We start from the raw sequence: 26487 nt of genomic DNA, 5'->3' as shown, positions 1-26487 counted from the left end.
CTAACGCTGTTTAGGATAAAAATTTAGTTTAGGAGGTTTATTATGGAATCTAATCGTTTTAATGTTTGGTCTAAAGAGTCCATTAGCTACATATTAATTGGTATACATAATTCTAAGTTATGCCAAAAGTTGATGAGAACTAACGAGTTAACCGGCATGGACTAGTTCTAAGATGGAATCGACTTAAACTAAGATACTTTTTGACGTATACGCTAATATGTTAATCATAGATTCATAGCACTTGATAGCGTTATTTAGAACACTACTATATTAACGTGCGATATAAAGTCGATGGTAACAGACAAACAGTCAAAAGAACACCATGAAGATATAAAAGAAGAATCATATGCATAATTTCACCATGTGACATTGAATTATATAAACACCAATATATCTAGTCTAGTACACTTTTTCCTTTACCAAATTAGAAATTACAAATCTTTTTTTTTTCTGTCTTAAAACTCTCATTAAAAAGAAAAGAAAAAACACAATGATAAATCAAACATTCTTAGTTCCTTGGTTACTGCTCTTGCCCATCTCAACCGCATTCCCGTACTCGCCATCCTCCACAAACCTTGACCAATACCAATGTGACCTCCACACTTGACCCATCTCCTCTATCGGAATCCCTTTAGTCTCCGGCAAGAATATGTATATAAATATCGACATCACCACCACAAAGAAGGCGAAAAAGAGGAACAACCCAAACTTCAGATGGCAAAGCATCATCAAGAATACTTGCGCGATAATGAAGGTGAAGATCATGTTCACCGACACCGTGATACTCTGCGCCGCTGACCTTATCTCCAAGGGGAAGATTTCACTCGGCACTAACCACCCTAGAGGTCCCCAAGACCAAGCAAAACCAGCCACGTAGATGCAAATAAACGTTACAACCACTATAGCATACCACTTTGGCAGCTCACCTGGGGTCCCGTCTACCCCGAACTTGGCCCCTATGCATGCTGCAACCACAGCCTACAATCACACAACAACATTTTTAATTAGTACAATGATCATGATCTACATCAATATATATACACATTCATCATCCCTAATTAAGAATGATCAAAAATATAATTATGTTCAGTAAAAGTAATATATGGATTCCAAGAAATAAATAAAGTATAAGTTGTTGTTCCTTACCTGACATATAAGCATTTGTGTACCACCTTCAATAAAGAGAAACCGACGTCCCCACTTGTCAACACCGTAGATAGAAACAAGCGTGGCGGCGACGTTGACGGAGCCAGTGACCACGGCGGACATGAGAGAAGCATCGGTCGTGAAACCAATGGTGTTGAAAAGAACCGGAGCGTAAAACATGATCACATTGATTCCGGTAAGCTGCTGAAAGAACGGAATCATAATGGCCATTGTGAGATGTGGTCGGTATTTACGGCGGAGGAGGTTTCTCCAGGGGTCCTCAATCGACTGCGACTCTTTACTAGCGGCGACTAAATCGTCAAACTCTTGGCTGACGTCTTCGACGCCGCGGATGCGCCTGAGCTTGGTTTTGGCCTCGTCGTGTAGGCCTCGGTCGATCATGGAGTTGGGAGTGTCGGGGAGTACGAGGGAGCCGAGGGTGATGATCAGTGCGGGTACCACGGCGCCTCCGAGGCTGAGCCGCCATCCCCAACCGCCTTTGATTTTGGCGAAGAAGTAGTTGAGAACTTCGGCGACGAGGATTCCGATGGTGATTGAGAGCTGGAAGCCGATATTTAGAGATCCTCTGTACTTGTATGGAGCCATCTCGGATAGGTAGAGTGGCACGGACTGTAAATAATGAGATGTAACAGGGTCAATTTATTACGTTATTGTGGTTAGATTATTCAAAATAGATACTGTCCGAATGTGACCTTTTCCCTAACTAAAGAAAGATCCCGTATCAATAAAGTGGTCAGAGTTTTTTTTTTGGTTTTAACTTTATCACAGTTATTTATATACTAATTAAATATATCAATATGACGTCAAAAACAAATACGTTTAATTAACTTATGGAGAAAGTTGAGAAAGAGACCATCACAGTGTTAAGGAACAGACCATGTGGAATTTTGGATACTAGCCGAAAAAATATCAATAACAAATTAAAAATAAGTGTTTTGTATCATATAATATAAAGTGGAAGTAATGATCGTCGTCGTTGTATAAAAATTAGAGCAAGAAATAATAATGTCAACTTGACCTAAGTATTTGATGATTGTGTTTAATAGAAGTGGTTGGCTTGGATGGTCCATAACTTTTCTTTTCAAAAACCAAGGTACATTTATATCAGACATATTATTATAACATAAGTTTTAAGTATATTTTTTAAATGTTGTTTATTTATATAGTCCTTTGAAATTAAAATTATGGTTACTAGTTACGGACCTGATTAGCGAAACCGATACCAAAACCGAGCAAGATACGACCGACGATGAGCATCCAAACGTGTTTAGCGAAACCATTGATAAGAGCTCCGGCGCAGAAGAGTATGCCCCCGAATAGCATCGAGAGCCGCCGTCCGAACCTTCTTGTCACGGTGGAAGCAACCAGAGACGAGATCAACGCCGCTAGGTAAAGCGACGAAGTGAAGAGCGTGAGCGTCACACTATCATATTGACAGTACTGATTTGTTGTCGCTTCCTCTTGCTGTTTCCGGTACACCGACGGGAAAAATCGTCGGAGAAAAGATGGCATAGACGTCACACCACCTGTGTTTACAAAAAAAAAAAAAAAGAAAGATCAGAGACATGGATGAGGGTGTTTATGACTATATGAAAACATATGTGGCGATTTTGTAAAAATTTTAAAACCAAGAATTCACTAGTAATTTTGAACCATGTGGGTGTTTATGACAGAAAATAAAATTAATGTGTGATTTATTTGTTAATGTTTCTCCTATGAAAAAAGACAACTGTATAACTTCTGATCTAGGGGTGTACATAGATACTTGTGGGGTGGAAATGTAAAAAGATAAAAGATAGTGAGAGAGTACCAGAGATTCCGATATCGTAACCAAAGATGAGACCACCCATGGCAGCGACGACGCAAGTGAAGAGAACATAGGGAGTGAGTTTACCGGGATAAGCCGTGTGGCCATCTCCGACAACGAAACCACCGGCGGGCATTTTCTTAAAGAAAGTTTAAAAAGAGAGACCCTTAAAGTCTTTAGTACTCTTTATTTTTTTTTTTTCTGAAGCTCTGTTCTGTTTTTGTTGGGATGTGTTTTTTGTAAAACCAAATTGAAAAAGGAATAGATGGAGAGATCAGAGATAACATGTTATGAGTTATATATAGACCAGTGGGGGGAAGAGAAATGGGAGAACTAATGTTGAGCTGTCTATTCGTATTAGTCTTAGCTGTGAATCCATAATAATAATAATGCTTTCTAATTTATCCACATCCTAAGATAATTAAAATAACGTGACGTTGTTTCATGATTTTGAGCAACTTGGTGACCGTTATGTGAACATGTGTTATTAGATGCATCATTTACATTTTTGACTTTAAGACCCCGTAGTTTTTTTTTTTCCGAACAATAATGTCATATTTTAGTCTTTTAGATGAAAGAAAAAAAGAGTGATATACTATGCATCACCGTCACCACATTAGGTTGACAATATTATCTTGTAGAAAAAAGTGTTAATTATACGAAGTTTTACATTAGTTTTACTTTTATAAAAAGCAAAAAAAAAATTCTGAATAAATGAAAAGAAAGAATAAAATATTAGGAGAGTGTGAATAAAATTGTAGCCGATGTACGCATGACATGAGTGTAAGAAAATCAAATACCATTGGTTTGACTTTAAAGACCTCCCCCACAAGATGGTTCAACGGCTCTATCCAATTCCCATTATACATACACACGCATAACTAGTAAATGTCTCCAGAACTATACAGTATATCCCCATCTTTGTATACGCTTTTCAAGATTTTGTTTTCAAGATAATGTAATTAACTACTCATTAGTGCTTCTTAAAATGACTAATTAGGTAGTATTAGACGACGTGTTTACAACAACAAAGATAGAATGCGAGTAAAAGATAACAAGTAACCATTAATTAGTTGTTCGTACGTTACATATAAACAGATTCTTCAAGACCAAATTATAGACTGTGCATCACAAGATATCAAAACTTAGTATAAATAATTTAACCAAAAGAAGAAGATTTGAGGTCGGTGGATCGGTGGCAAAATTAATTGAACACGTCATGAACTATATAATAATAAATCATCAAGGCTAGGATCGCATTTCATTAATTCCGACGGTCCAACTAAAAAATGTCATTCATCTATATCTATTTGGGATAACATTAAATTCGTTGTGGATTATGTTATTGGGATTGATTTGTTTCATGGGATGCAGGCAGCAATGGTTTGCTTTTCTTATAACGTGACTTCTAATTTCTTCTTTACAGTCATAAAGTTTTGTTTTCTCAATTTTCGACCACTCAAAGATTTTATTTATCTAGAAACAACACAAGGATGCAACTATTAGTTACGTGGAATGCTTATCCATAGTATTTCCTTTTTTTTAAAATTTTATTTTTGGTAAACGCGTAAAGTAGAGTTATAAGCCCGTGGTATTAATTAGGATAGGTTCAAGTTTTCTAGGATGGATTCATGTGTATGTGCAATACACACTCGTACTTTCTACGTAGCTATCATCAAAATGTACATATACATATAGACTTGATGTTAATTTGGTTTTTCATATTATATTTTCGGTTATCTTTTTAATCATATTGCTTAGATCTTTTTTTTCACTAGGATGGCTTGCCCATATGTTTTTTTTTTTTTACTTTTTCACAAATTGCTTGTCCATCATATATACCAATGCTTTTATAAAAATGTCCATCGGTTCATAAATAAGAGAACTTTCTTTTCAAGTTCAAAAAAAAAGGAAAAAAGAGGGGGAATATGTAAACAAAGAAAGGTAATAGGGGAATAAAGAAATTATTTTAAAATAAAGGGGGTTAAAGTTAATTTAAAAAGATGGACTCGGTTTTTTTGTTCTCCCAGATTCGCGGCACTACTGAGCTCTGAACTAAGAAGATTTGGTTATGATTGTTTTTTATAACTCAAAACGCACGGCCAAAATTCCCAAATAACATAATCGTCAAAGTTTCCTGAAAAATTCAGTGTAAATGAAATATAATTCCGTATAATATTTGCTAGCTTGAAAACTGATACAAATAGACAAATACGACTTCTTATTGAGGAGATTTTTTTTAAAAAACAAATAGTAAACGTCGTAGACGTAGTGGTGAAGCGTGACAAAGACAATTTCTTTCTTTTCATATAAAGATATTTTGTACGATACGAATAAAGTAAAGTATAGAGAAACTAAAAAAAAAAAGTATAGAGAAACTAAAATTTGTAAAAAAAAAAGGAGGGGGGGGGGGGGAGATGGTCCCGTGGGGTTTTTTCTCAAAGTAAAATACAAAAAAAAAAAAGAAATATAATCCATGCAGAACGATGAATTAAAATTTCGTTTGTGCGAATATTTTCAGTATTCAAATTTTTCCTCGTTTAACGTGAATATTCGAATTATTGGAGTTTTAACCATTTCAAAAAAAAAATCAAATATCCCGTCAACTATTTGTATCATACTATTAATTTATGTTAAATAAATACATTAGCGGTTATTATTTCAATGGCAAAGGTATTACCATTATTAGCATATTTAGTTTTTCAAAATAAATTTAGATTTTTATGAAAAAGACACAAAACATGAATGAAGAACTTGGGTTAAAAAGAAACCCTAAATTCTCTAAAAAAAATAAAAAGAAAGACAAAACAAGAATTTTTAAGAGAGAGAGGGCGATGGCGAGAGCGATAGCGGCGGCGGATCTAGGTTAAATAAAGGGTGACGATGGAGGTTGGTTTTCGGTGGATTTGGCCATTTATTCGGTTGATTTGTAGTATTTGTGGGGATCTTGTGGACAAAATAAGGGGAGATACGGAGTTTTCTTTTGTGAGATTACAAAGAGAATGGAGAGGTCTCGTTTATGGAAGGGAAATCGTGTGTCCTTTGGCTGCGGGGGAGAATATTGGATCTTTGATGGGGTTTTGGAAAGTAAGAAGATGCGAATCACGGAGGCTAGCATCTCAAGCTCGGCGGATTTGGATTAAGCATGGAAAGGGGATCCCGATTTGGTTTTCAATTTGGAAACTCCGAAATTCGAAGCGATTGCAAGTAATCGATATGTATCAATTCCAGATTGTTTGGGAAATATTGGAGATTCGATTTTTGGTTTCGGGGGGTGATTATATGGTCTATATAAGAAAGAAACAGGGAGTTATCTTTTCTTCATCCATCTCTCCTTTATTCTTCTACGTTTCTTTACATTGTTATTTTCTTCCTTCTCATTGCGGTGGTTCTTTGTTTTCGGTCTCAGTTTCGATGGCGCAAAGCAGTCTTGTGAAGGTTGGTATCCCAGCCAAGAAATCGGTGGAGGTGGTCACAAAGAGGAAGATCAAAATTCCGTTTTTTGACAATTCGGTTCTCATTCAAGGTTATTCCAAGACGGTAATTGGAAGGTGTATGAATCCTCGTAAGCAAGACTTGAAGACGCTTCTGTTCATGTTGCCTCGCATCTGGCAATTGGAAGGGAAGATCGCTGGTGCGGATCTTGGGTTGGGGAAGTTTCAGTTCGATTTCGATAATGAGGAGGACATTGAAGAGGTGCTCAAGATGGAACCATTCCATTTCGACCATTGGATGGTGGCTATGGTGCGGTGGAAGCCTTCGGTAGACCCACTCTACCCCTCGGCGATTACGTTTTGGATTCGGATTTTGGGAGTACCCTTGCAGTTTTGGGCGGATCCTACGTTTCGAAGTATCGGTGAGGATCTGGGGCGTGTACATGAGGTCGAAATTGATACGGGTCGTGTGCGGGTTACAGTTGATGGTTTTAAGCCGTTATGCTTCGAGTCGGTCCTGGAATTTGAGTCTGGGGAGGAGATCACGGTGAAGATCAGATATGAAAGATTATTTGGTTACTGTAGGCTGTGTTTCAGCATGTGTCATGATGAGGATTATTGTGACACAAGAGTCTCATTGACTTCTGGGAGAGGTCAATCCGACTCAGCAGATGACGGGGCAGCGAGGAGACAGCATAGTTATCGAGGGGCGGTGACTCATGAGAGACGTCGTGGTGCGGATTCAGAGGACAGACCGAGAGGCTCCTCACGGGGTTCGTCAAGAGGAAGAGACGGTTGAGATGCTCATAAGGGAGAGGACAAAAAACAATCCGCTGGGGCTGCCCATCATGGCTATCGTGGCAGATCCGGATACTATCAGGGTGAATCCTCCTATCGCCCTAGCAGGTACAATAAGCAAGAGAGAAAGGCTGTGTATGATGCAGAGACGCGGGAAGTGGTGATGATGGAGTCTCAGGAAGCGATTGTGAAGCCATCTCCGGCTAAGCAAGTTCGCAAAGGTCTCTTTCAGGAATTGGAGAATCCAAAGGTTGTGGAGGAGGTGGTTGCTGAAGATGTGGTGCAGCAGGGGGAGGTGATTATGGCGCCAGCTGTGAACGAAAGTGTGGATGCTGCAGAGAAAAGCTCAGTTGTGGGTGGTTCTGTGGGTGATGGGGTAGGTCTGGGATCAAATGATTTGACTCCTCCCTCTGAGGTAGGTGTGGTGGTGTATAATCTTGCTTTGGTAGGATTGGGAAGTGATGCAAAATCTGGTGGGGAACAGGATCATGATTCTATTATTGGTGTGGTTGAGACAGCAGAGGCGGAAGGCTGTGAGAGTGAGTTAATGGGGATGGTTGTGGCTGAAGGAGAAACTCTAGGTCAGCCTGGTGCTAGCGAGGTCACGGGCCAGGTGGAGGCAGATGCGATTATGGTTGAGAGTAGTGAGGATGTGGAAGTGGAAGTCCATGCTGAAGGGGTTCAGGACAAAGGACGAAAGGGAAAAGCTGTGGCAGTTGTGGGGGCAAGTTCTAAGAAGAGAATTGCAAATATGATTACCTCTCCACGTAAGAGAGCTGCGCCCAAGATGACAAAGCCGCCGGGTGAGGGTGCCTATCCGAAGACTCGGGACACGGATAAGGAGGGACATGGTGGGCCTAAACCACCTAAACCAGTTTTCTTTAAATGAAGGTTTTAAGCTGGAATTGCCAAGGGTTAGGGAATAAAGCAACAATCGGTTATCTTCGGGACCTATGGAGTAAACATAGGCCAGACTTTTTATTTCTTTCGGAAACTAAGCAATCTTTTCTTTTTTTAGAACAATTTCGATGTCATGTTGGTTATGATTATTTAATAACGGTGGATCCGATTGGTTGTAGTGGTGGCTTGGCTGTTTTTTATAATAATAATAATACTTTTTCCAATGTCTCGGTTATTTTTAAATCAAATCGTTTGATTGATATGGAAGCAGTTTATAAAGGAATGAAAATTTATCTGTCCTTTGTGTATGGTGATCCGGTTCCTAAAAATAGAGATTTGGTTTGGGAACGGTTAATGAGGATCGGTTTGACGAGAATGGCTCCTTGGTTTATTATTGGTGATTTCAATGAGATTTCCGGGAATCACGAGAAACGTGGAGGTAAGCTAAGGCATGCATCCTCCTTTCTTGCTTTCAACGGAATGATTAGGACTTGTGGTTTTATTGAATTTCCCCATATCGGTGACTGGTTATCCTGGAGAGGTTGGAGAGATAAAAAACCCATCAGATGTCGGTTAGATCGTGCACTAGGGAATGAAGATTGGCATGATATTTTCTCACATACGGTAACGGAATATTTAGCAATGATTGGGTCTGACCATAAACCACTCCTTTCCACTATGGTGAAGAAGGTAGGTTCCCGGAAAAAAGCGTTCATTTTTGATAAAAGATGGATCGGTAAGGAAGGGTTGAAGGAAGCAATTGAGGATGGATGGAAAAGGTCTGGATATCAGGAAAATTTAACTTTTATGGACAAAGTGGGTAATTGTAGGAATGCACTTTCACGATGGCGGAAATTACAAGTCCCTTTTGGTCGGGATTTAATCGAGGACTTAAAAAGTAAGCTTGCGGTCGCCCAGGGTGATGATGGGAGTGATCCAGAGTTAATTCATGACCTTTCAATGAGATTAAGGACGGCTTATCAAGAGGAGGAGGTTTATTGGCAACAAAAGAGTAGGAATCGCTGGATGAGGGTTGGAAATAGGAATTCTAAGTTCTTTCATGCTCAGACAAAGAATAGACGAGCTAGGAATAGAATTATTGGTTTATATAATAAAGATGATGTTTGGCATACAGAGGAGCGGGATTTATACCTTATAGCGTCGGACTATTTTTCGGATTTATTCAAGTCTTCTAATCCCCAGGAAATCGAGGACGCCCTAGGGAATTTATCTACGGTAATATCGGAAGACGTAAATACCCAGCTGACAAGACCAGTCACAGAAAAGGAGATTCGGGATGCATTATTTATGATGCATCCTGATAAAGTGCCAGGGCCGGATGGGATGACTGCTTTGTTTTTCCAACAGGCGTGGGAGGTAATTAAGAAAGACATGTTTGGGTTGGTGAATTCTTTTATGCAGGAGGGAATTTTTGATAGGCGTTTAAGTAAGACGAATATATGTTTAATACCTAAGGTGGAGAGGCCGACTCGTATGTCTGAGCTGCGTCCAATAAGTTTATGTAACGTTGGCTATAAGATCATTTCGAAAGTCTTATGTCAGCGGCTTAAAACGGTTGTTCCGAATATTATATCCGAGACGCAATCGGCATTTGTGGCAGGAAGATTGATCTCGGATAATATTCTGATTGCACAGGAAATGTTTCATGGTTTACGTACAAATGCGTCCTGCAAGACTACTTTTATGGCTATTAAAACGGATATGAGTAAGGCATATGATAGAGTGGAATGGGTTTTCATTGAGCGGTTATTAAGGAAACTTGGCTTTGCAGATAAGTGGATAACTTGGGTTATGTTTTGTGTGACTTCGGTGGAGTATAGTGTTCTTTTAAATGGCCAGCCTCACGGATCCATTAACCCGGAGAGAGGACTTCGACAGGGGGATCCTTTATCGCCATATTTATTTATTTTATGTACAGAGGTGTTAATCAGTAATATTCGGAAAGCTGAGCAGGAGAAATTAATTACGGGAATCAAAGTGGCAAATAAGTGCCCACCTATTTCCCACCTATTATTTGCGGATGATAGTTTATTTTTCTGTAAAACTACAAGGGAGCAATGTGAGACTATTTTGAGAATGTTGAAGAAATATGAGATGGCGTCCGGACAACAAATAAATTTTGCGAAGTCTTCCATCCAATTTGGTCATAAAGTGGAAGAGTCGATTCGACGGGAAATGCAGGGGATTATGGGGATTACTAATTTAGGAGGAATGGGGTCTTATTTAGGACTTCCGGAGAGTCTAGGAGGGGCCAAAACACGGGTGTTTTCTTTCGTCAGAGATAAACTAGACAATCATATAAATGGGTGGTCGACTAAATTGTTATCAAAGGGCGGTAAGGAAATAATGATTAAATCGGTCGCTTCTGCGTTACCAACTTATGTTATGTCATGCTTTAGGTTACCGAAATCGGTTACATCCAAACTCACAAGTGCGGTGGCAAAATATTGGTGGAGTACAAATGGTCATTCAGGGGGGATGCATTGGCGGGCCTGGGAGAGAATGTGCTCTAGTAAATCTTTAGGCGGGCTCGGGTTTAGGGATATCAATGATTTTAATACAGCACTCTTGGCGAAACAGTTATGGAGACTGATGGAGTATCCGGAGTCGCTATTTGCCAAGGTTTTTAAAAGTCGTTATTACAGGAATTCGGGTCCAATGGACCCCATAAGATCGTACTCTCCTTCTTATGGTTGGAGAAGTATTATCTCAGCTAGATCTCTGGTAAATCGAGGACTTATTAAACGGGTTGGAACGGGGGACACCATCGCAGTGTGGAGAGATCCTTGGATTCCAGCTCAATTCCCGAGACCAGCTATGTGTAATGGATCGTTTATGGATCCATCTCTACAATTACGTCATTTTATTGATTTTCATTCAGGATCATGGAGGATTGAGGCTCTTAAAGATGTTTTTGTGCCAAGCGATGTGGAGTTGATAAGTGCCCTACCTATAGGCCAAACGAAAACGGTAGATGCGGTCGGATGGCACTTCACAAAGTCTGGGAAGTATTCGGTTAAATCAGGGTATTATGTAGCCCGGATGCCTGACCCTAAATGCACAATCGCGCCAGTATATGGCCCTGATATCTTGAGGCTCCTAACAAGAATTTGGAAAGTTCGCTGTCCACCTAAGATACAACATTTTATGTGGCAGCTACTCACAGGCTGTATTTCAGTATCTGCAAATCTAAACAGGCGAGGGATACATTGTGATATTCTATGTAGTCGATGTGGTGCTCAGGAGGAGACGGTTAATCACGCAATTTTTGAATGTTCACCAGCTCGACAATCATGGGCGCTAGCCCAAGTACCAGTGGGCCCTACTCATTTTCCGACTACGTCTATTTATGCAAATATGGACTATCTTCAGGTTTTATCGAATTCGGATGCGCGTTTTGATTTCTACCCATGGTTATTGTGGTACATATGGAAAGCTAGAAATGGTAAAATGTTTGAGAATATAGATAAATGTCCGTTGGAGGTCACTAAACTAGCTAAAGTTGAAGCAATGGCTTGGAGTGAGGCTCAAGAGGAAGGACAAAGAGAGGTAGTGGAGGCTCAAGGTGCTGGCAGATGCATAACCGGAAGACCTACCATTTTTGCGCCTATCTCTTTTGGTTATAGATGTTTTATTGATGGTTCGTGGAAAGATACGGATAAGTTTACAGGTATAGGGTGGTTTTGTCAACAAGCTCATGATGGATCCAGGTTTTTGGGGGCCTCAAACCTCCGACGAAGCCTTTCTCCTCTTCACTCAGAAGTGGAGGCTTTGGTGTGGGCCATGAGATGTATGATTGGCCACGACTTCAGAGATGTTGTTTTCTTGACGGACTGTTCCGATTTGGTGAAGATGGTGTCTTCTCCTTCAGAGTGGCCGGCATTCTCTGTGTACCTGAACGATATCCAAGCTGATAGGGAAGAATTCTCAACTTTTTCTCTTTCTCTCATCCCAAGGAGTGCAAATGATGTTGCGGATAATCTGGCCCGGCGAGTACGAGTCTTACCGCATGCTGCTAAGTTTGTGAACAACTGTCCCCTTCATTGGCTTTCTTAAGTCAATCGTTATGTTTGTTGTCAAAAAAAAAAAAAAAAAAAAAAAACTTGGGTTAAAAAAAAAAAAAATCATTCACCTGGGATCATCAGATGGGTCCATATATGTCACATAATTAATTTCTGACAAAGATATTGGATCATTTTGAAAAAATTACTCAGTATTCAGAAAGAAACTTGGACAAAGAAAAATTAGATGCTCACTTACATTATATATTAAGAGAATTAGTCAGGAAGACACTGGAACAAAGAAGAAATTATTCAGAAATATAAAAAAATAGCATTATACTAAATCTTTAAACAACCAATAAGATGTTTTTGGAGAAAAGAAAACAACAAGTCAAGGTCAACTAAAGCTGTGGTCACTGACTGTGGCGCCCATTGTGTTTGGTTGTTTCCAAATGAGAGAGAGAAAGAGAGAGAGAGAGAGAGGTTTTACTCCAAACCAAAGACTTGTGTTGTGGTTTCCATCGTCTGCTCTGGCTTGACTTCCCTCACGCGCTCAATCTGGTTTGAAGTTTAAACATCAGGTGAACTTGGTTAGTTACTCAGAATACTCTAGTTATGGTTTGGTCTTATTCAACTCCTATCGCTTATGGTTTTTTAACTCTGGTATTCTATAACCCCAATATTTTATATTTCTGACTATTTTGATTGACTCAAAGAAAAATTTAATGTCTTGATAAAATAAATTCCTAACGAATTAATAATCATGTCTCTCTCTACTAGTGTGGAACGGTGGACATATATATAAAACTATTCAAGGATGCAAAACCACAGACTTGTTCAAAGATTGCTTTGGAGTGACTATATATGCATCTCCTAACGAGGATCTTAAATAAAAACAAATCACTAATAAGTAATACCCCACTCGTCATGTTGTGACATTTTATCTCCGTTATGAATTTTATATTCATATTGCCTACCCAATGAAATTTCTTTTCCATACGTACTTTTTGTCTTTCTCGTAAGAGTCCAAAATATATACATCATGCATCTTTTTGAAAAGTCCTACTTCTTTTGAGTTTGAATGTATCTCTCTAATAGATAGATATCTATCGAATGTTTAAATAAAACGCAGAGTCGACGCTTGATTTTTCTCCTTTTAAAATTATATATTACAACGAAGCTCTCTTTCCATACTCGCACCAAATCAAGGTCCAATCTCTGTCGACGAAGATAAGTCTATATACAAAGACCGAGAAGCATAACTCTGATGGATCAAGATTCAAGACTTATGATCTTGACTCTCAAGTGTTTAAATATGCGTACACGATTCATCGCAAGTGTTGACATAGATAGATTGTTATTGTTCTAAATATGTGTTGATCTTAAACTCTTTGATCTTGACTATGATTATTGATGAATACAAAAGATTTCAACAGCAAAAGATAGAACAAACGAAGTTTAAGTATTACATAAGCTTATTATATACTCAAAAGAAAAAAGAAAAGAATCTTCATGTCAGTCATGAAACATTCACAATATCGTAAATTAACCATGATTGGAATTTCATAGAATATTCAAAAGGACCTTGTCGACATCCATTGAAAGTTACTTGACTTTGTGATTGCTTTTGTCGATAAATGATAACAAGTATTATGGAAATTAAATAGAAAAGAGAGCTAAGCGTTGACGGACGAATCATGTTCATGCCGTGCCGAACGGCTGAAACTAATGGGCGCCATCGAAGCAATTGCTGGTGATCCATCTCAAAGTCCGTTGACTTTCTTTTACACCATTCTACCAATTGTTTATTTTAGAGAAACAAAAATCTAAAAATGACTTATAATATATAACCAAAAACAAACAAAAAAAAAGAATTAATTAGCTTGAACATTCGTTGCCTGATTGATTAGTTGTTGTCAGCAAACTATACTAAAAGTTTCACACACAAATCGATAATTGAATAATCAACCAACTAAACAACGTACTCTGACGACCTCTTAGCAAAGGATACTACAAGTCAACTTATTAAACGCGAGGGAGAAACAAGTAGAGAGATTGAAAAAAAACTTATAATTTCTTTTGTTTTAATAAATTTAACTCTGCTAATTTGGCCGTTTGAGATCCTGCATGAATGATTCATGTGTAGTGATCGATCATATGAAGTGCTAAACCTTTTTTTTGAGAATTTTTTAGAAATACATCTTTTGGTGTATCCCATTTTAAAAATATCTTTTTTATCTATTCATTTTCAAAAATATCCCTATTTAAATATTAAAAATAATAAAGTTTTATATAGTTTATAAGGTACTTCTATATAATAACTACTACTGGGAGATTCGGTATAAATATTTTAAAATGTTTTAATTAGTTTTAAATCGTTTTTATAAGTTTTATAAGGTTTTTATAAGGGTTTATACAGTTTTTATAAGGTTTTATAATTTATTTTTACGCTATTTATGAAAGGTATATAAAGTTTTATACACATATAAAGGTAATTTGTGTATATATTACAAGCTTACATCCATATTAGGATAAATTTCAATATTTTTATTGGTTTTTTTGATAAAGTTTAAAAAAGAGTATTTTTAAAAAGAGATATATGAAAAGAGGTAAAATAGGATTTAAGGTGTTTTTTATTTTGGTCCAAATTCCGCAAAGTTTCATATATCTAAATTGGAAAAAGGTAAATTACCCAAAGAAACAAAAAAGGGCTTAGGCCCAACCTGTACAAAGAGGCTAAACATCCTCCATGATATCAAGAAGCAAGATCTAGAAGTGTCAAGTGTGCTAAATAAATTATTCTTTCTAAGCTAAGATAGAAGATAAGTCATAAGTATGCACGTTAGAGAATACATTTAGTAGAGCTTATTAGTAGAAGACTATAGCTGTGGAAATAACCACACCTTTAAACGTGCAACGCTCGTAATTAAACACGTATCGTTAAGTCTTTAGAATTAGCAGATGATAAAAGTTAGTGCTTTATGAGACTTTCTAATTCTAAAAGCATGAACTAGATTATGATATCAAGTCATGGATGGGAACATATAAGAAAATGAAAAAAGAAAAGAAAAGAGAAGTGGGTTGAAGCTTGACGTAAAAACGAAAGAGGTTTGAATCTTTATCGTTCCTCTCAAGTTATAAAGCGGTCCTTGGCCAAATAAATGTAAGCCAATGCTTTTTTCAGCTGTCCACCCAACGCACATGCCCCCCAATTCTTTACTCCAACACCACCACCATCTTGGAGGTTAAAATCTTATAAGGTTTTTATAAGAAATCTAGTTTGAATATTACTTGTGAACTGAGTAACTGTAGACCTACCTTTTTTTGATCCCATCACTCTCACATACCTCTCATGTCTCTCCATACATCTTAGTTGTGGTATAAGAGAGGGAGAGAGAGACCATTCATATATATCTTAATGCTTTTTGTTCGGTTCCATACGTAACCCATATGTGCTTTTCCTTTTTATATACTTACTTCCAAACACTCCCCTTTTGATAATGCTAATCCCAAAACTTAGTTTCATTGTTCCCTAAACATATCCCTATTTTGAATCTAAAGTTGCGTGACTAATTAAAATTGTCCAAAACTTTACAGACAAAAAGGGTCGAGTTACAGAATGTTTGGGTTTTGATCAATATTAACTTTGTATAGAATTGAGTTTACTTCTCTTTTTAAATTTGATTGAAAAGAACAACAACTTCCAAAGTAGTGATACTTAATAGGATTCTTTCAGAAACATTGACAAATCCTATATGACCAACCACTGCAGTTTCAAAGAAGAATCTGTATTATCACTTATCATCATCTTTTGTAAGTAAAAGCTGTACTGTTTAAGTTAAATTTTGGAGATCACATGGAACTGCGATTTAGAGACAATAAACACTTTCTGTAAATATACACTCAAAACATTCACAAGTAAAAAAAAAAAAAAAAAAAGTTTTTCTTTTAGGAATGCCAAATACCACCAAGTATGTTGTGGAATCTGTTCCTAGATAGCTTCTTCACAAGTTTCTTAGCATCTGTATCTTCTCTTTCTGCTAGTTTCTCTATGAGTTTCATGTACCCAGAAGCCGAAATCTTTCTTCTCGCACTGTTGCAGCTCGTTAACGACATTAATATCAAAATCAAGAACTTCGTGTTACCCAAATCACTTCTCTCATTCCCCCTCTCTTCTTGATCTAGCAACTGAAGAATGTAGCTGATGTTACAGTCTTCCTGCAAGAACTTCTTCCTGTTCTTTGGTACTGAGAACAAGCAATAGAGTGCATCGCTTGCCATTTCCCGGACATATAAAGATTTTGCATCGAGGAACCTAACTAGCTCGGGTATAAAACCCGCATTGCCCATTATCCTCTTAACCTCCGCTGGCAAACTACATAGCTTGGATGTAACCTTTAACGCGGATTCTTGAACAGAAGTCTCGCCGTTTCTCAGCAAATACAGCAAATGATCTAAGAAACGGCTACCACTCAACAATGCATTCAAGTAACTTACTGACCCAAAACACAAGTTATGAATTGCCCTCAATGCCATTTCTTTAGATTTCGAAGATGACAATGAATTGGGGTCTGATACAAGCACAAGCTCTTGGATTCCTCCTTCTCTAACCAAGATCTCACGGCTTTCTTCATCAGTAGAACACATAGTTGACAAAAGATCAATAGAGTTTACCTGAACAATCTCATCTTTAGATCCTATAAGCTTGATGAAAGTAGAAACCATGTCTTCCTCAATCATATACCTCTTGATCTCTTCAACGCCAACTAGATTTCTCAACACTCCACACGAGCTAGCGATCAACTCGCCACCAAACTCACCGCAAGAACAAATCTTCAACAGAGCAGCCACTCCTCCATGAGCAGAGACAGACCAAGCATTCTCTGAATTCTCAGTTAAGTTCATCAAACACCTTGCAGACGCTTCTCTACCAACAACGTTACCGTTTTCAAGAACCCTAACCAGAGGACCAACCACACAAGATCTGATCAAAAGAGGTTTATAGGAACCAAACCCAGAGATAAAAAACAAAGCTTTCGAAGCTTCCTCTTGAATCCCCATCTCAGAATCCAAAAACTCAATCAAAACACAAACCATCTCGCTTATTTCCATAACGATCTTCATATATCTATCATCTTCAACCATAGATTCATTCAACCTAATCAAAGCTTGCTTCTTCATCTCCACATCCCCAATCTTCATCCTTGTCAACAAATCCCTAATGTAAAACCTCATATCATCTCTACAGGCTTTACCGCTAGGCTTCGAGACAACGATCGCGAACCCATGACTGAGAATCCCAGCAGAGTAAATCAAAGAAAGGTCCTTCACATGGCGTTCGAATTTCCCAGACATGAAATCCAAATCGCTCTGCATCAGGAGCTTCCCAGTGAACGATACATCCAAGCATCGCGACGCGAGACCGTGGCACTCTTCGAGAGAACCTAGAATGGCGTTAATCAGGGCGGAGAGAGATGGGTCGAAGTCGGAATTGAGATTCTCGAGGGAGGTGATCCCAGAGTAGAGGTCTTCGAGCTTGTTTCGTATCAATTGCCATTTCACGGCGAAGGATTTGATAGAGTGAGAGAGTGAGATTAAAGAAGATATCGATTCGATTGCTCTCTTGATGCTGACTCTTGTTGATTCCTCCACTGAATCTTCTCCCATTTTAGGTGGAGGGTTAAGGTTATTTCTCAGTGGTTTTGAATTGAAGTGAACCCATCAAAGAATCTCTCTTTTGGAAACTAATGGAAGAGGAAAGTTTTAATTGTTCATCTTCTGGTGTGAGTGAGGAGTAACGGGAGAAAAAAAAGAGAGAATTTATGGAGTTGCCTTCTTGAAACAGCGACAAGTCGACGAAGATGGAGGTAAGGGTACGATGGACACTTCATCTACTTCCTGCGTTTGGAACTAATTCGGATATGTTTGAAAATCATATTTGTTTAATAACTGTGATTAGCAATCTCCTCCATTATGTGATCTTTGGAAGATGAAGAATAATCTATAGAATACATTATACATATACTTTAGTTTAAAGAAGTTCAAATCCCAAGGTTTCTTAAGAAAGTAAAGAAGTTCAAAATTTAAGAAACCTTGAAAAATGTATATATAGATGAAAAAAAACTAATGATTTATATTTTTGAAAACGTACATAATTTTTTTTTTACAATGTTATGATTTTAAGGAATATTCCAAGTATATATAATATATTTGATTTGGAACAATAAATAAGTTTATTTTCGATTTTGTATATAGAGATTTAGGAGGGAAATCTTTATCATCATAACATTATGTTCTCGTAAGTTTATGCATGTGTAACCACAACTATTTTGTTTAAATCAATCAAACTCTATATTATTATGATAAAAATATTTTTTATAATAAATTAGCAAAGTCATCATAGTATAACCACTATTAATATGAAAATTTTAAAATGCAAATATTGTCCAAATCCTAGTAAATATTTAAAACATTAGTTCTTCAAAATCTGTGGACTCTCTGGAGGAATTGGGATCAAACTGGGAACATAGGTACAATGTTCAAGGAAATGTTTAGCATCAACGTCCATTTGAATCTTCGTTAATGCATTGCCCCTTACAATATACATGCAAAGCTTTTCATTTTCATCCTTACAACACATGACGAGATTCTTTTTGTTGTTAACATTATCAATAAAGAAACTTGGAGAAACGATCCTACTAATAGGTATCGAAACTGTCATGAACTTTACCCATGCTACATGCTCCACTACATCGTCATTCTTAATCTTGTTTTTTGTCACCCAGACCTCAATATTATTTTCTGTTCCAATCAAATTTTTTAACAGTGAAAGCCGATCTTTCCTAAAAGTTGAGAGTACTGGAAAAAAAGAGTTTGTCATATCCCACGGTAGAACGCAAAAAACTTTGTATATCTCTTTCGAAAAATCAAAACTTTGGATCAAGTACTCATCGGTCTCTTGATCACGATCAGTCCAATACAAATTTCCATTCAAAGACACATTAGTTCTTCTGCGGATCTGTATCCCCGGACAAACATTTGTAGACTTCCACTCATTAGTTTCTAACATGTAGATATCAATTGTTTTAGAATAACCAACGATAGTGTAACCCTTTTCAGGTCTACCACTATCGTATCCCATGCCACGAAACCAGAAATCTTCGTAATTAGACTCGATCCATCTAGTTTGTCTTAACCACGGGTTCCAAACCGCAGCTTTATTTTTATAATGTAACCAGTCACAAAATAATAAGCCATCACAAGGAAGAAAATTTGTACACTTGTTATTATGAGAAGAAGGAATATCTAAGGGTAACTCATGCATCCCTATTTTTGGATCATTGCTGAGATTGACGCTTATCGAATACATCTTGGATTCGGTCCATACGAGAAATTGAGGACGAACACGAACTGAGTTGTTGTTGATGAACGACTTACTTTCGAAAAGTGTGTTCCATTGTTTGCAAACGATTTTGAATCGAATTAGAGACAGAGGCGGAAGACAATAGAGTACTTCTTCTACCAATTCGCACGGAAGCTCTACATACATCATTTTGGTCTTTGCTGTAATCCATGAAGCTAACAACACATAATATGCAATATATAAGTTATAAAGAGAATGATTAAGAAAGAGACTTTTTATTAAATAATATAATTAATCTAAAATCATAATATGAACTTACTTAGATTACCTTTTCGAGGATAAGGCATAATATATATGTTATATCTTTATAAAATGGTAGTAGTTGTTAATGTAACATTGAAATAATCTAGTTAGTTTAAATGATTTTACATATAGATATACAGATATCCTATTAAATTAACTAAAGAAAAAAATTCTTAATTACAATAATCTAAGGTTATGTTTTAACTAAATTAAGATTCTAGCTTAAATTTAAAGATATATTTTACTCTATATTAGCTCCATGTCATATATAGATCTAATAATTTACGCTTGGGCTCAGCTAACATAGGCGCAAAAGGCAATATTTGCTTAGATGGGCCATATCCACCATCCCCAGGCCCAGCAGCGTCCAAATGCCTTAGTTTCCTCGCCCTTCTCTCACCTCCTGACTAGTCTATAAATAGCAAATAGATTATCATCATTGCATATCAAAAATTAGAACAAAGTTCAGAGCTTTCTTCACATTTCTTCATTTCTCTATAAGCATCAATCAAAGAGATCTTAATTTCGAGAATGAGTGGGTCTGGATCCTCGGCTTCAAGTGATGGTACCTTTTTCTTTATCAAATTTTTTTGCTTCTCCCCTTCTCACTCTATTAACCAGTAACAAATCTTTGTTTCATTAATTTATCTTGTTCGTTTTACTTAATAACAACAGGAAACTACGAACTGAAGATAACAGAAACATACGGTGGAGGTAAGGGACCAGTCCGTTGGAGTTTCACGGAGGATTCGTGCATTGCGAGGGTAGATGTTCCAGGTTGTCCTGATGTTCCTGTACCCAGCAACTTTCGATTCGAAGAAACCTACGTTGGATTTCAGATGAAGGAAGTAGCCATGGACCCGAACGTCCGCACAGTACGCGAATACGTCGGCTGCGTCAGGTTTGACTCAACGATTTACAATGTGATGGAAGCTAAAATTAAGATTGCCAATGGCGTGTTCAGGGTCACTGCTCCTAAGAAGATTAATTAATCAAGATTCAAGAAGATGAGGAAATGCTGCTGCTTAACTACGTCGTATTAAAAACTATAATGTTATAATAAAATATGTGTTGGACCATGTATGGTCGATACTCTATTTCATGGTTCTTTGTGTTAAACTCTGCTGCTTGTTTTATTATATAAAAATTAATATAAAAAAGTTACATTAACAGTAAAGAAAGTCCAAGAAATTAATATCCACCGTATATCAATTCATTGCTAATTTCTCTCAGCGTCGATCGTCTCTAAAAATGCTTTTAAGTTGTGGAACTTAGACCATAAAAAAAAAAAAACACTTACGTATGTACGTTACGTTTCAAAGTACATTCTATTTTTGGAAGGGCTGAGTATTGAGTAACTGGAAGCAATTTCTAAAGGTTTTACCAATTTTTACATAAAGAATCTTTTGACAAATACTTTAATAATGGGTTTTGACTATAAAAATACTTTAGTTTCTAAACGCTACCTAATACCATTTACAATGGATGTTGAGTCGTAGTACCTTCTATTTTTGGAAGGGCTGAGTATTGAATAAGTGGGAGCAATTTCTAAAGGTTTTACCATTTTTTTCAGAAAGAATCTTTTGACAAATACTTTAATAATGGGTTTTGACTATAGAAATACTTTAATTTTTAAACGCTACCTATTACCATTTACAATGGGATGAATAAACAGTGGAGTAGTGCAATGACATGTTGATTTTTTGTTAAAGCTGATATGGAACTAAATATGTTGAAAAACATGTTAAAGGGGTGAAGATGGAGCCCAATAAAGCCACATGTCATTTATTGATTAGATTTATAAAATAGTTCGGAATAAATTATAGAATTTCTTTTTTTAATCTATGAGAATTTAAATACTTTCACCCAAATTATTGAGATCAATTATTTCATAGTAAATTGTTATATTTTATTTATTTTATATATTACAATTCATAGTTTTCATACTCTATAAATATAAATTTGTTTCATTTGATTTGAACACATAAAAAATTGTATTTTCTTGTTTGTGAATTGAGTATATTGGACTAATTAATTAGATTAGTTATGTGTGTTTTATTATTTGTGTTGTGTGGTTCATGAACATTATTAATATCACACTAATACACTCCCACGCGTTGCTTCCAAACTTGTAGATAGACATGATTTTTTTTTTTTTTTTTGTAAAACATAGATTTTTTCTAAATTATTACTTCGTCGACTATGACTATATCCAAATTACTTATGATAACCCTCTTCGGGTTTATCACCATTGTATCGTATGCCACCAAACTTGAAATTTCATAAATCTAAGTATAAATAAAGCAAAGTAAGCGATTGAAATCGACGTTTAGGCAGTTGAGAAGGGAAATAGTCACTATATATGTATTTATACATATTGACGTAGAAAAATAAATAAATAAATACTATATACAAAACCTTTTTTTTTTGCTGTTGTTAAAAACCTTTTACGTTCCTTACAGATTCCTTAATTTTCACGGAAAAAATTAGTACCGATCTCATGATTCACAATAATATATTATTTTCTTGAAAAAGATGATGCACGATAATATTGCAGCAACCTAGTTTGTGAATTGATCTCTTACAAATGAATAAATCGTTAATGATTGAATAATACTATTGTTAGATCCTAAGATTTAATCCTCAACTTAATGCAAATTATTGGATATTATGATGAGACTAGGATCAATATTCAATAGAATGATAACGAACGGAAAGTACTAGATATATAAATGAAACGTTCGTGTTATATAAGATGTGCACACTAAACGTTCGAAAAAGGGAACATATCGCCAAGTTAATGTGAAAAGTTTTACGAAAACAAAGGTGCTTTTTATAAGTCATTTTTAATAATTTAAACTTGATTAAGACGTTTCATCAAATTTTATTCGATTTAGGGGGTGTTATTGGTTTGTGAGTTATATGGAATTTTAATGACTTTATATGTTAGGTAGAATCTGTTGTTATTCAATCAAGATTTTACAAAACTCTTTTAAAGTTTGGTGTTATTAGTTATTGATTTGTAAAGAGTCATTCAAAATCTTCATAAAAATGGGGTTATTGGATACAGAGTTTTACAAAGTCATTAAAAGTTATGTGTTATTCAATTAAAACAAAAGAATCTCTGATTGTTAATAAATTAAAATTTTATGTTATTGGTTTATGATTTTAAACACTTTTCTTTACAAAATAAAGTCATGAAAAGTATCTTAGAAATACAAAGATTGTTTGAGAGATTGTACAAGACTTTAAAAAAACTAATCAACAAGATTATATAAAACTCTCAAACAATCCTTTAAAATCATGTAATCTATAATTTTAGTAGAGTCATTTAAATTCTTTATAAGTTAGAATCCAATAACACCCCATTAATCGTCTTAGGTTATACATGGCAATGAGTAGCGAGTATCGACTGTTGTTGGACTTTACACAGATTCAAACTCGATACCATTTTTTATTTATTTATGATGTATGAAATTATTGTTGTGATTTAATTAGTTCCCATAAAACAATCGTCGTCGTATAACTCTAGACTTGTGTTATTGGTGGCAATTTAAAAAGTGCTTTATGAACTAAACAGCTTAAGGATTATTCCCTCTCCTTAACTAAGTTAATCAACGTTGAACTTTTCATTAATGATTGTGACTTATCTAGATTCTTTACCATTAAACAATGCTAACATATATTTCTGACCTACACACGAATCACAATAATTGAGTTTGTTCATTTGTTATTGCCTTCTTTTGTCTCCATCTCGATTATTTTTATGTTAACTCATCTCAATCTTAATCTCAATCTCAGTCTCAATGACTCAAACCAAATGTTGTTGTTGCTCAAAATGAGTCAAAGGATGGGCTACTTGTGTATGGGCCTTGTTTTTGACAACCATATGTATTGTCTCAATTTATCCAGCTAGAAAAGAGAAGTACATATGAGTTCTTTTCAAAACGATCTTCTATTTTTACAATTACAGATGACCTGATTCATAACCGTTTTTAACGAAAAGAAAGACAAAGATTTGAAATCAGCTGATCTCTTGTTTATTTTTCTCTTTGCAAAACCAAGAAAGTAATCAATTATATCTCTGTATTTACATAGAAGGGCCAAAAGCTTGCCATTTCAAAGGCCTTTATCATCCCACTTTCTATCTAACAAACAATTTACACAGAGACCCTATAACCCCTAGAAGAAAACTGAAGAATTGATATCAAAAGAGACCGGTTCTTCAACAAATGCTCTTGAAGAGACCGGATTGTGTTGATGGGCGTCTCCTCTCCAATCTTCTTTATACGATTCCAGCAACAATGAGATGGGCCGGGCAAAAGACTTTGATATATTCCCAAACCCAAGTTACCATATTCATTTGAAAAGAGCCACTGAGATTTTAGAAACATTCTTGGAGCAGATTAACCTCGAAAAGCCGTACTTTTTCAGCAATGGAGCTTTGATTTTATCTCTCGAGCCGATCACTGCATCAATCCCACTTCGAGAAAACAGAGTTTTTCTTGGTGTAGTATATTCAAAATGCCATTTCTTAGCTATCAATGTCTGTGAGAGAGGTAACAAATGTTTTTTATTGAATAAATATCATTAAGATTTCAATCAAATCTAAACTAAAATTATGAATGATAGCATTTACTTACAGCTTCTCGTATAGTCTTTGACACATTAAACAATTGCTTTAAGTCTTCATGCTCCACTCCACATATAATCTTCACCTGCAAAATAAACCAATGACTAACTAACTTCAAGTCCAAACAAGACGCACAAAAACGTGAACAGATTATATCTAAAATCGAGTTTTAAGGAGAAGAACGAACCAAAATATCTTGAGGCAGAGATTCGAGATTTGGACTAGTTTTAACCAATGTTTCTTCATGGTTTTGAGTTGAATCCCAAAGAATCTTGCAGCCTGAAATCAATAACCTCTTCCTCCCTAATCCTCTCTTATTGTACTTGACAAACTCTAACCCTAACCCTAATCCTCCCTCAGTAGTAGTACCAACTACATTTCCATTTGAGTTTGATGATAATGATTTCACGGCACCTAAACCTAGTTTCTTCTTCCCCAATGCCATACCTCCCAAATAACGAAAACCCCACGATTCCTGCATCATCAAAAAAAAATGTAACAAAAATAATATCTTAAAAATATATGAAACCAAGATTCATGAGTGAGCCCCAGAAATAGTGGTGGGGAGCAAAGAGAGAAAACAGTGGGGTGTTGGAAGACGAAACAAAAAAAAAAAACATACCAAGAAAATATAGGAGGAACAAGAACATGTACACCTTTGATCAAACAAAACTAACCGTTTCCAAAGATTTTTAGGAGAAAATATCCTAAATTTCTGTTTGATTTATAGTTGTTATCTTCTCAAAGATCTTATAAGATTCTTTTTTTTCAAACGAGAGAAAGCAAAGTGAACAACTTATATTTTCAGAAAAAAATGAACAATTTATATAGTTGAGATATTTATTTTCTTGATTATTTAAGCTAATTTAGTTTCTTTTTTCTTTAATTTGAAACCAAAAAACATACTTTCTCTTTTTTTTTATATAATTAATTTGTGTAGGTGGTTAAAAATACGACCGCTTAATACATACACAAATGACTAGCCGTTTAAAGTGACGACGTGGAGAAATATGCTAAGTGATTATATCGTACGTGTTGGATAATGCTTTTAGTGTTTAGATTTTTAAATCAAGATTAAGAAAATTTTGTTGCTTGCTTATATGGTTCTCTTCTTCCTCGGATTCCATGAATTTAGTAAAGAGCAAAACAGCTCTGACACTGTTTTATCTACTTCCCCCGAACCCACGTGTGCGTGTTTTATACTCTTTTTTTTCTTTTCATTATCTGTGTTGCGTAATTATAAATAGTACTCTATCATAACTATTAATTAACCGACCGAAGATGATATTGTTTTCGGAAAATGTTTAATTCATTTTTTTACTAGTGTTTTAAAAGAGGCTTTCTAGAAAAAGATGTTGAAAGTTTGGTGAACACAGCACGTGCGGCTGCCTCACAAATCTGAGAGAAATAATTACATCGAAATAGAATGGCCATTACTGCTTTTCATACACTTGTTCGTCATATTTAACACTTGAAACTTGATGAATGTAAATAACACACTGGACTAGTTGTAAGTTGTAACTAATCCGACAGAGGATATTTGATTATTTACTTCTTTTATAGTTTTGGTGGTAGAAGAGAAGAGATAGTCAAACAAATTTGTGACTTAGTTTCCTAATTGAGTTATTTCCGGCTAGAAAGAAGATTGTCTCTGTTTATCCGGAGCAATGTCATCAGTCTTTACAATATTGGTTTGGGACATAAAGCTAAGCTATACGAAAGCATATATTAAAGAAGTACGTACTTGTATGATGACTGACCAAAACCCCCGCCATTCCAACAAAGCATCTTTCACCTTTAAACATGAACAAAAAAGAGACAAAGCATCATTCAGTTGCCAAGACAACCAAAAAAAAAAAAAAAAAAAAAAAAAAAAAACTATAGTGATTGAGAATATTTCTTTCACTTCACCTTCTTCTTCTCTCTTTTTGTATCCTTTTAAGATGTTTCCATTGAAACAATAAATAAAGTAAGCTGAGGTAGTATAATTAATGGGTCATGTTCAATTAACTAAGAATGTCGCACGGGTAAGATGCTATTATTAGATCCCATTCTATGTT

At 36.0% G+C, this 26487-nt stretch overlaps 6 protein-coding genes across 6 annotated transcripts; 2 read left to right on the top strand and 4 right to left on the bottom strand.

The window, feature by feature from the left end:
• Positions 1-345: 345 nt before the first annotated feature.
• Positions 346-3250, bottom strand: LOC17899275 (sugar transport protein 1). The gene is made up of 4 exons (XM_006307185.2): positions 2978-3250; positions 2371-2693; positions 1147-1776; positions 346-978 (listed from the first exon to the last, which is right to left on the bottom strand). The coding sequence occupies exons 1-4, from the start codon at positions 3108-3110 to the stop codon at positions 499-501; spliced, it is 1566 nt and encodes a 521-aa protein (XP_006307247.1). The 5' UTR covers positions 3111-3250; the 3' UTR covers positions 346-498.
• A 5231-nt stretch (positions 3251-8481) lies between these two features.
• LOC111832631 lies at positions 8482-12183 on the top strand. The gene has a single exon (XM_023790119.1). The coding sequence runs from the start codon at positions 8482-8484 to the stop codon at positions 12181-12183; it is 3702 nt and encodes a 1233-aa protein (XP_023645887.1).
• A 3788-nt stretch (positions 12184-15971) lies between these two features.
• LOC17899055 (vacuolar protein 8) lies at positions 15972-17933 on the bottom strand. The gene has a single exon (XM_006307056.2). It carries the CDS (start codon positions 17793-17795, stop codon positions 16077-16079), a length of 1719 nt encoding a protein of 572 aa, XP_006307118.1. The 5' UTR covers positions 17796-17933; the 3' UTR covers positions 15972-16076.
• A 667-nt stretch (positions 17934-18600) lies between these two features.
• LOC17900598 (putative F-box/kelch-repeat protein At1g12170) lies at positions 18601-19680 on the bottom strand. Its single transcript, XM_006303669.1, has one exon. It carries the CDS (start codon positions 19678-19680, stop codon positions 18601-18603), a length of 1080 nt encoding a protein of 359 aa, XP_006303731.1.
• Positions 19681-20320: 640 nt separating this feature from the next.
• Positions 20321-20786, top strand: LOC17900201 (14.7 kDa heat shock protein). The gene is made up of 2 exons (XM_006306049.2): positions 20321-20359; positions 20470-20786. The coding sequence occupies exons 1-2, from the start codon at positions 20326-20328 to the stop codon at positions 20784-20786; spliced, it is 351 nt and encodes a 116-aa protein (XP_006306111.1). The 5' UTR covers positions 20321-20325.
• A 3367-nt stretch (positions 20787-24153) lies between these two features.
• LOC17899834 (F-box protein At1g61340) lies at positions 24154-24872 on the bottom strand. Its single transcript, XM_006303747.1, has 3 exons — positions 24615-24872; positions 24438-24512; positions 24154-24342 (listed from the first exon to the last, which is right to left on the bottom strand). The coding sequence occupies exons 1-3, from the start codon at positions 24870-24872 to the stop codon at positions 24154-24156; spliced, it is 522 nt and encodes a 173-aa protein (XP_006303809.1).
• Positions 24873-26487: the final 1615 nt, after the last annotated feature.

This window comes from Capsella rubella, unplaced genomic scaffold, assembly GCF_000375325.1.
Source record: "Capsella rubella cultivar Monte Gargano unplaced genomic scaffold, Caprub1_0 scaffold_1, whole genome shotgun sequence".
Classification (NCBI taxonomy): domain Eukaryota; kingdom Viridiplantae; phylum Streptophyta; class Magnoliopsida; order Brassicales; family Brassicaceae; genus Capsella; species Capsella rubella.
This window is presented reverse-complemented; position numbering and strand designations above follow the sequence as displayed.

Coding starts and splice junctions, on each gene's coding strand:
- LOC17899275 (XM_006307185.2), bottom strand. CDS start 3,110: ATGCCCGCCGGTGGTTTCGTTGTCGGAGATGGCCACACGGCTTATCCC. Junction 2,694..2,977: donor TTACGATATCGGAATCTCTG/GTACTCTCTCAC, acceptor TTGTAAACACAG/GTGGTGTGACGTCTATGCCA. Junction 979..1,146: donor CACAAATGCTTATATGTCAG/GTAAGGAACAAC, acceptor GTGTGATTGTAG/GCTGTGGTTGCAGCATGCAT.
- LOC111832631 (XM_023790119.1), top strand. CDS start 8,482: ATGGCTCCTTGGTTTATTATTGGTGATTTCAATGAGATTTCCGGGAAT.
- LOC17899055 (XM_006307056.2), bottom strand. CDS start 17,795: ATGGGAGAAGATTCAGTGGAGGAATCAACAAGAGTCAGCATCAAGAGA.
- LOC17900598 (XM_006303669.1), bottom strand. CDS start 19,680: ATGATGTATGTAGAGCTTCCGTGCGAATTGGTAGAAGAAGTACTCTAT.
- LOC17900201 (XM_006306049.2), top strand. CDS start 20,326: ATGAGTGGGTCTGGATCCTCGGCTTCAAGTGATG. Junction 20,360..20,469: donor ATCCTCGGCTTCAAGTGATG/GTACCTTTTTCT, acceptor TAATAACAACAG/GAAACTACGAACTGAAGATA.
- LOC17899834 (XM_006303747.1), bottom strand. CDS start 24,872: ATGGCATTGGGGAAGAAGAAACTAGGTTTAGGTGCCGTGAAATCATTA. Junction 24,513..24,614: donor CTCTGCCTCAAGATATTTTG/GTTCGTTCTTCT, acceptor TTTATTTTGCAG/GTGAAGATTATATGTGGAGT. Junction 24,343..24,437: donor CAAAGACTATACGAGAAGCT/GTAAGTAAATGC, acceptor CCTCTCTCACAG/ACATTGATAGCTAAGAAATG.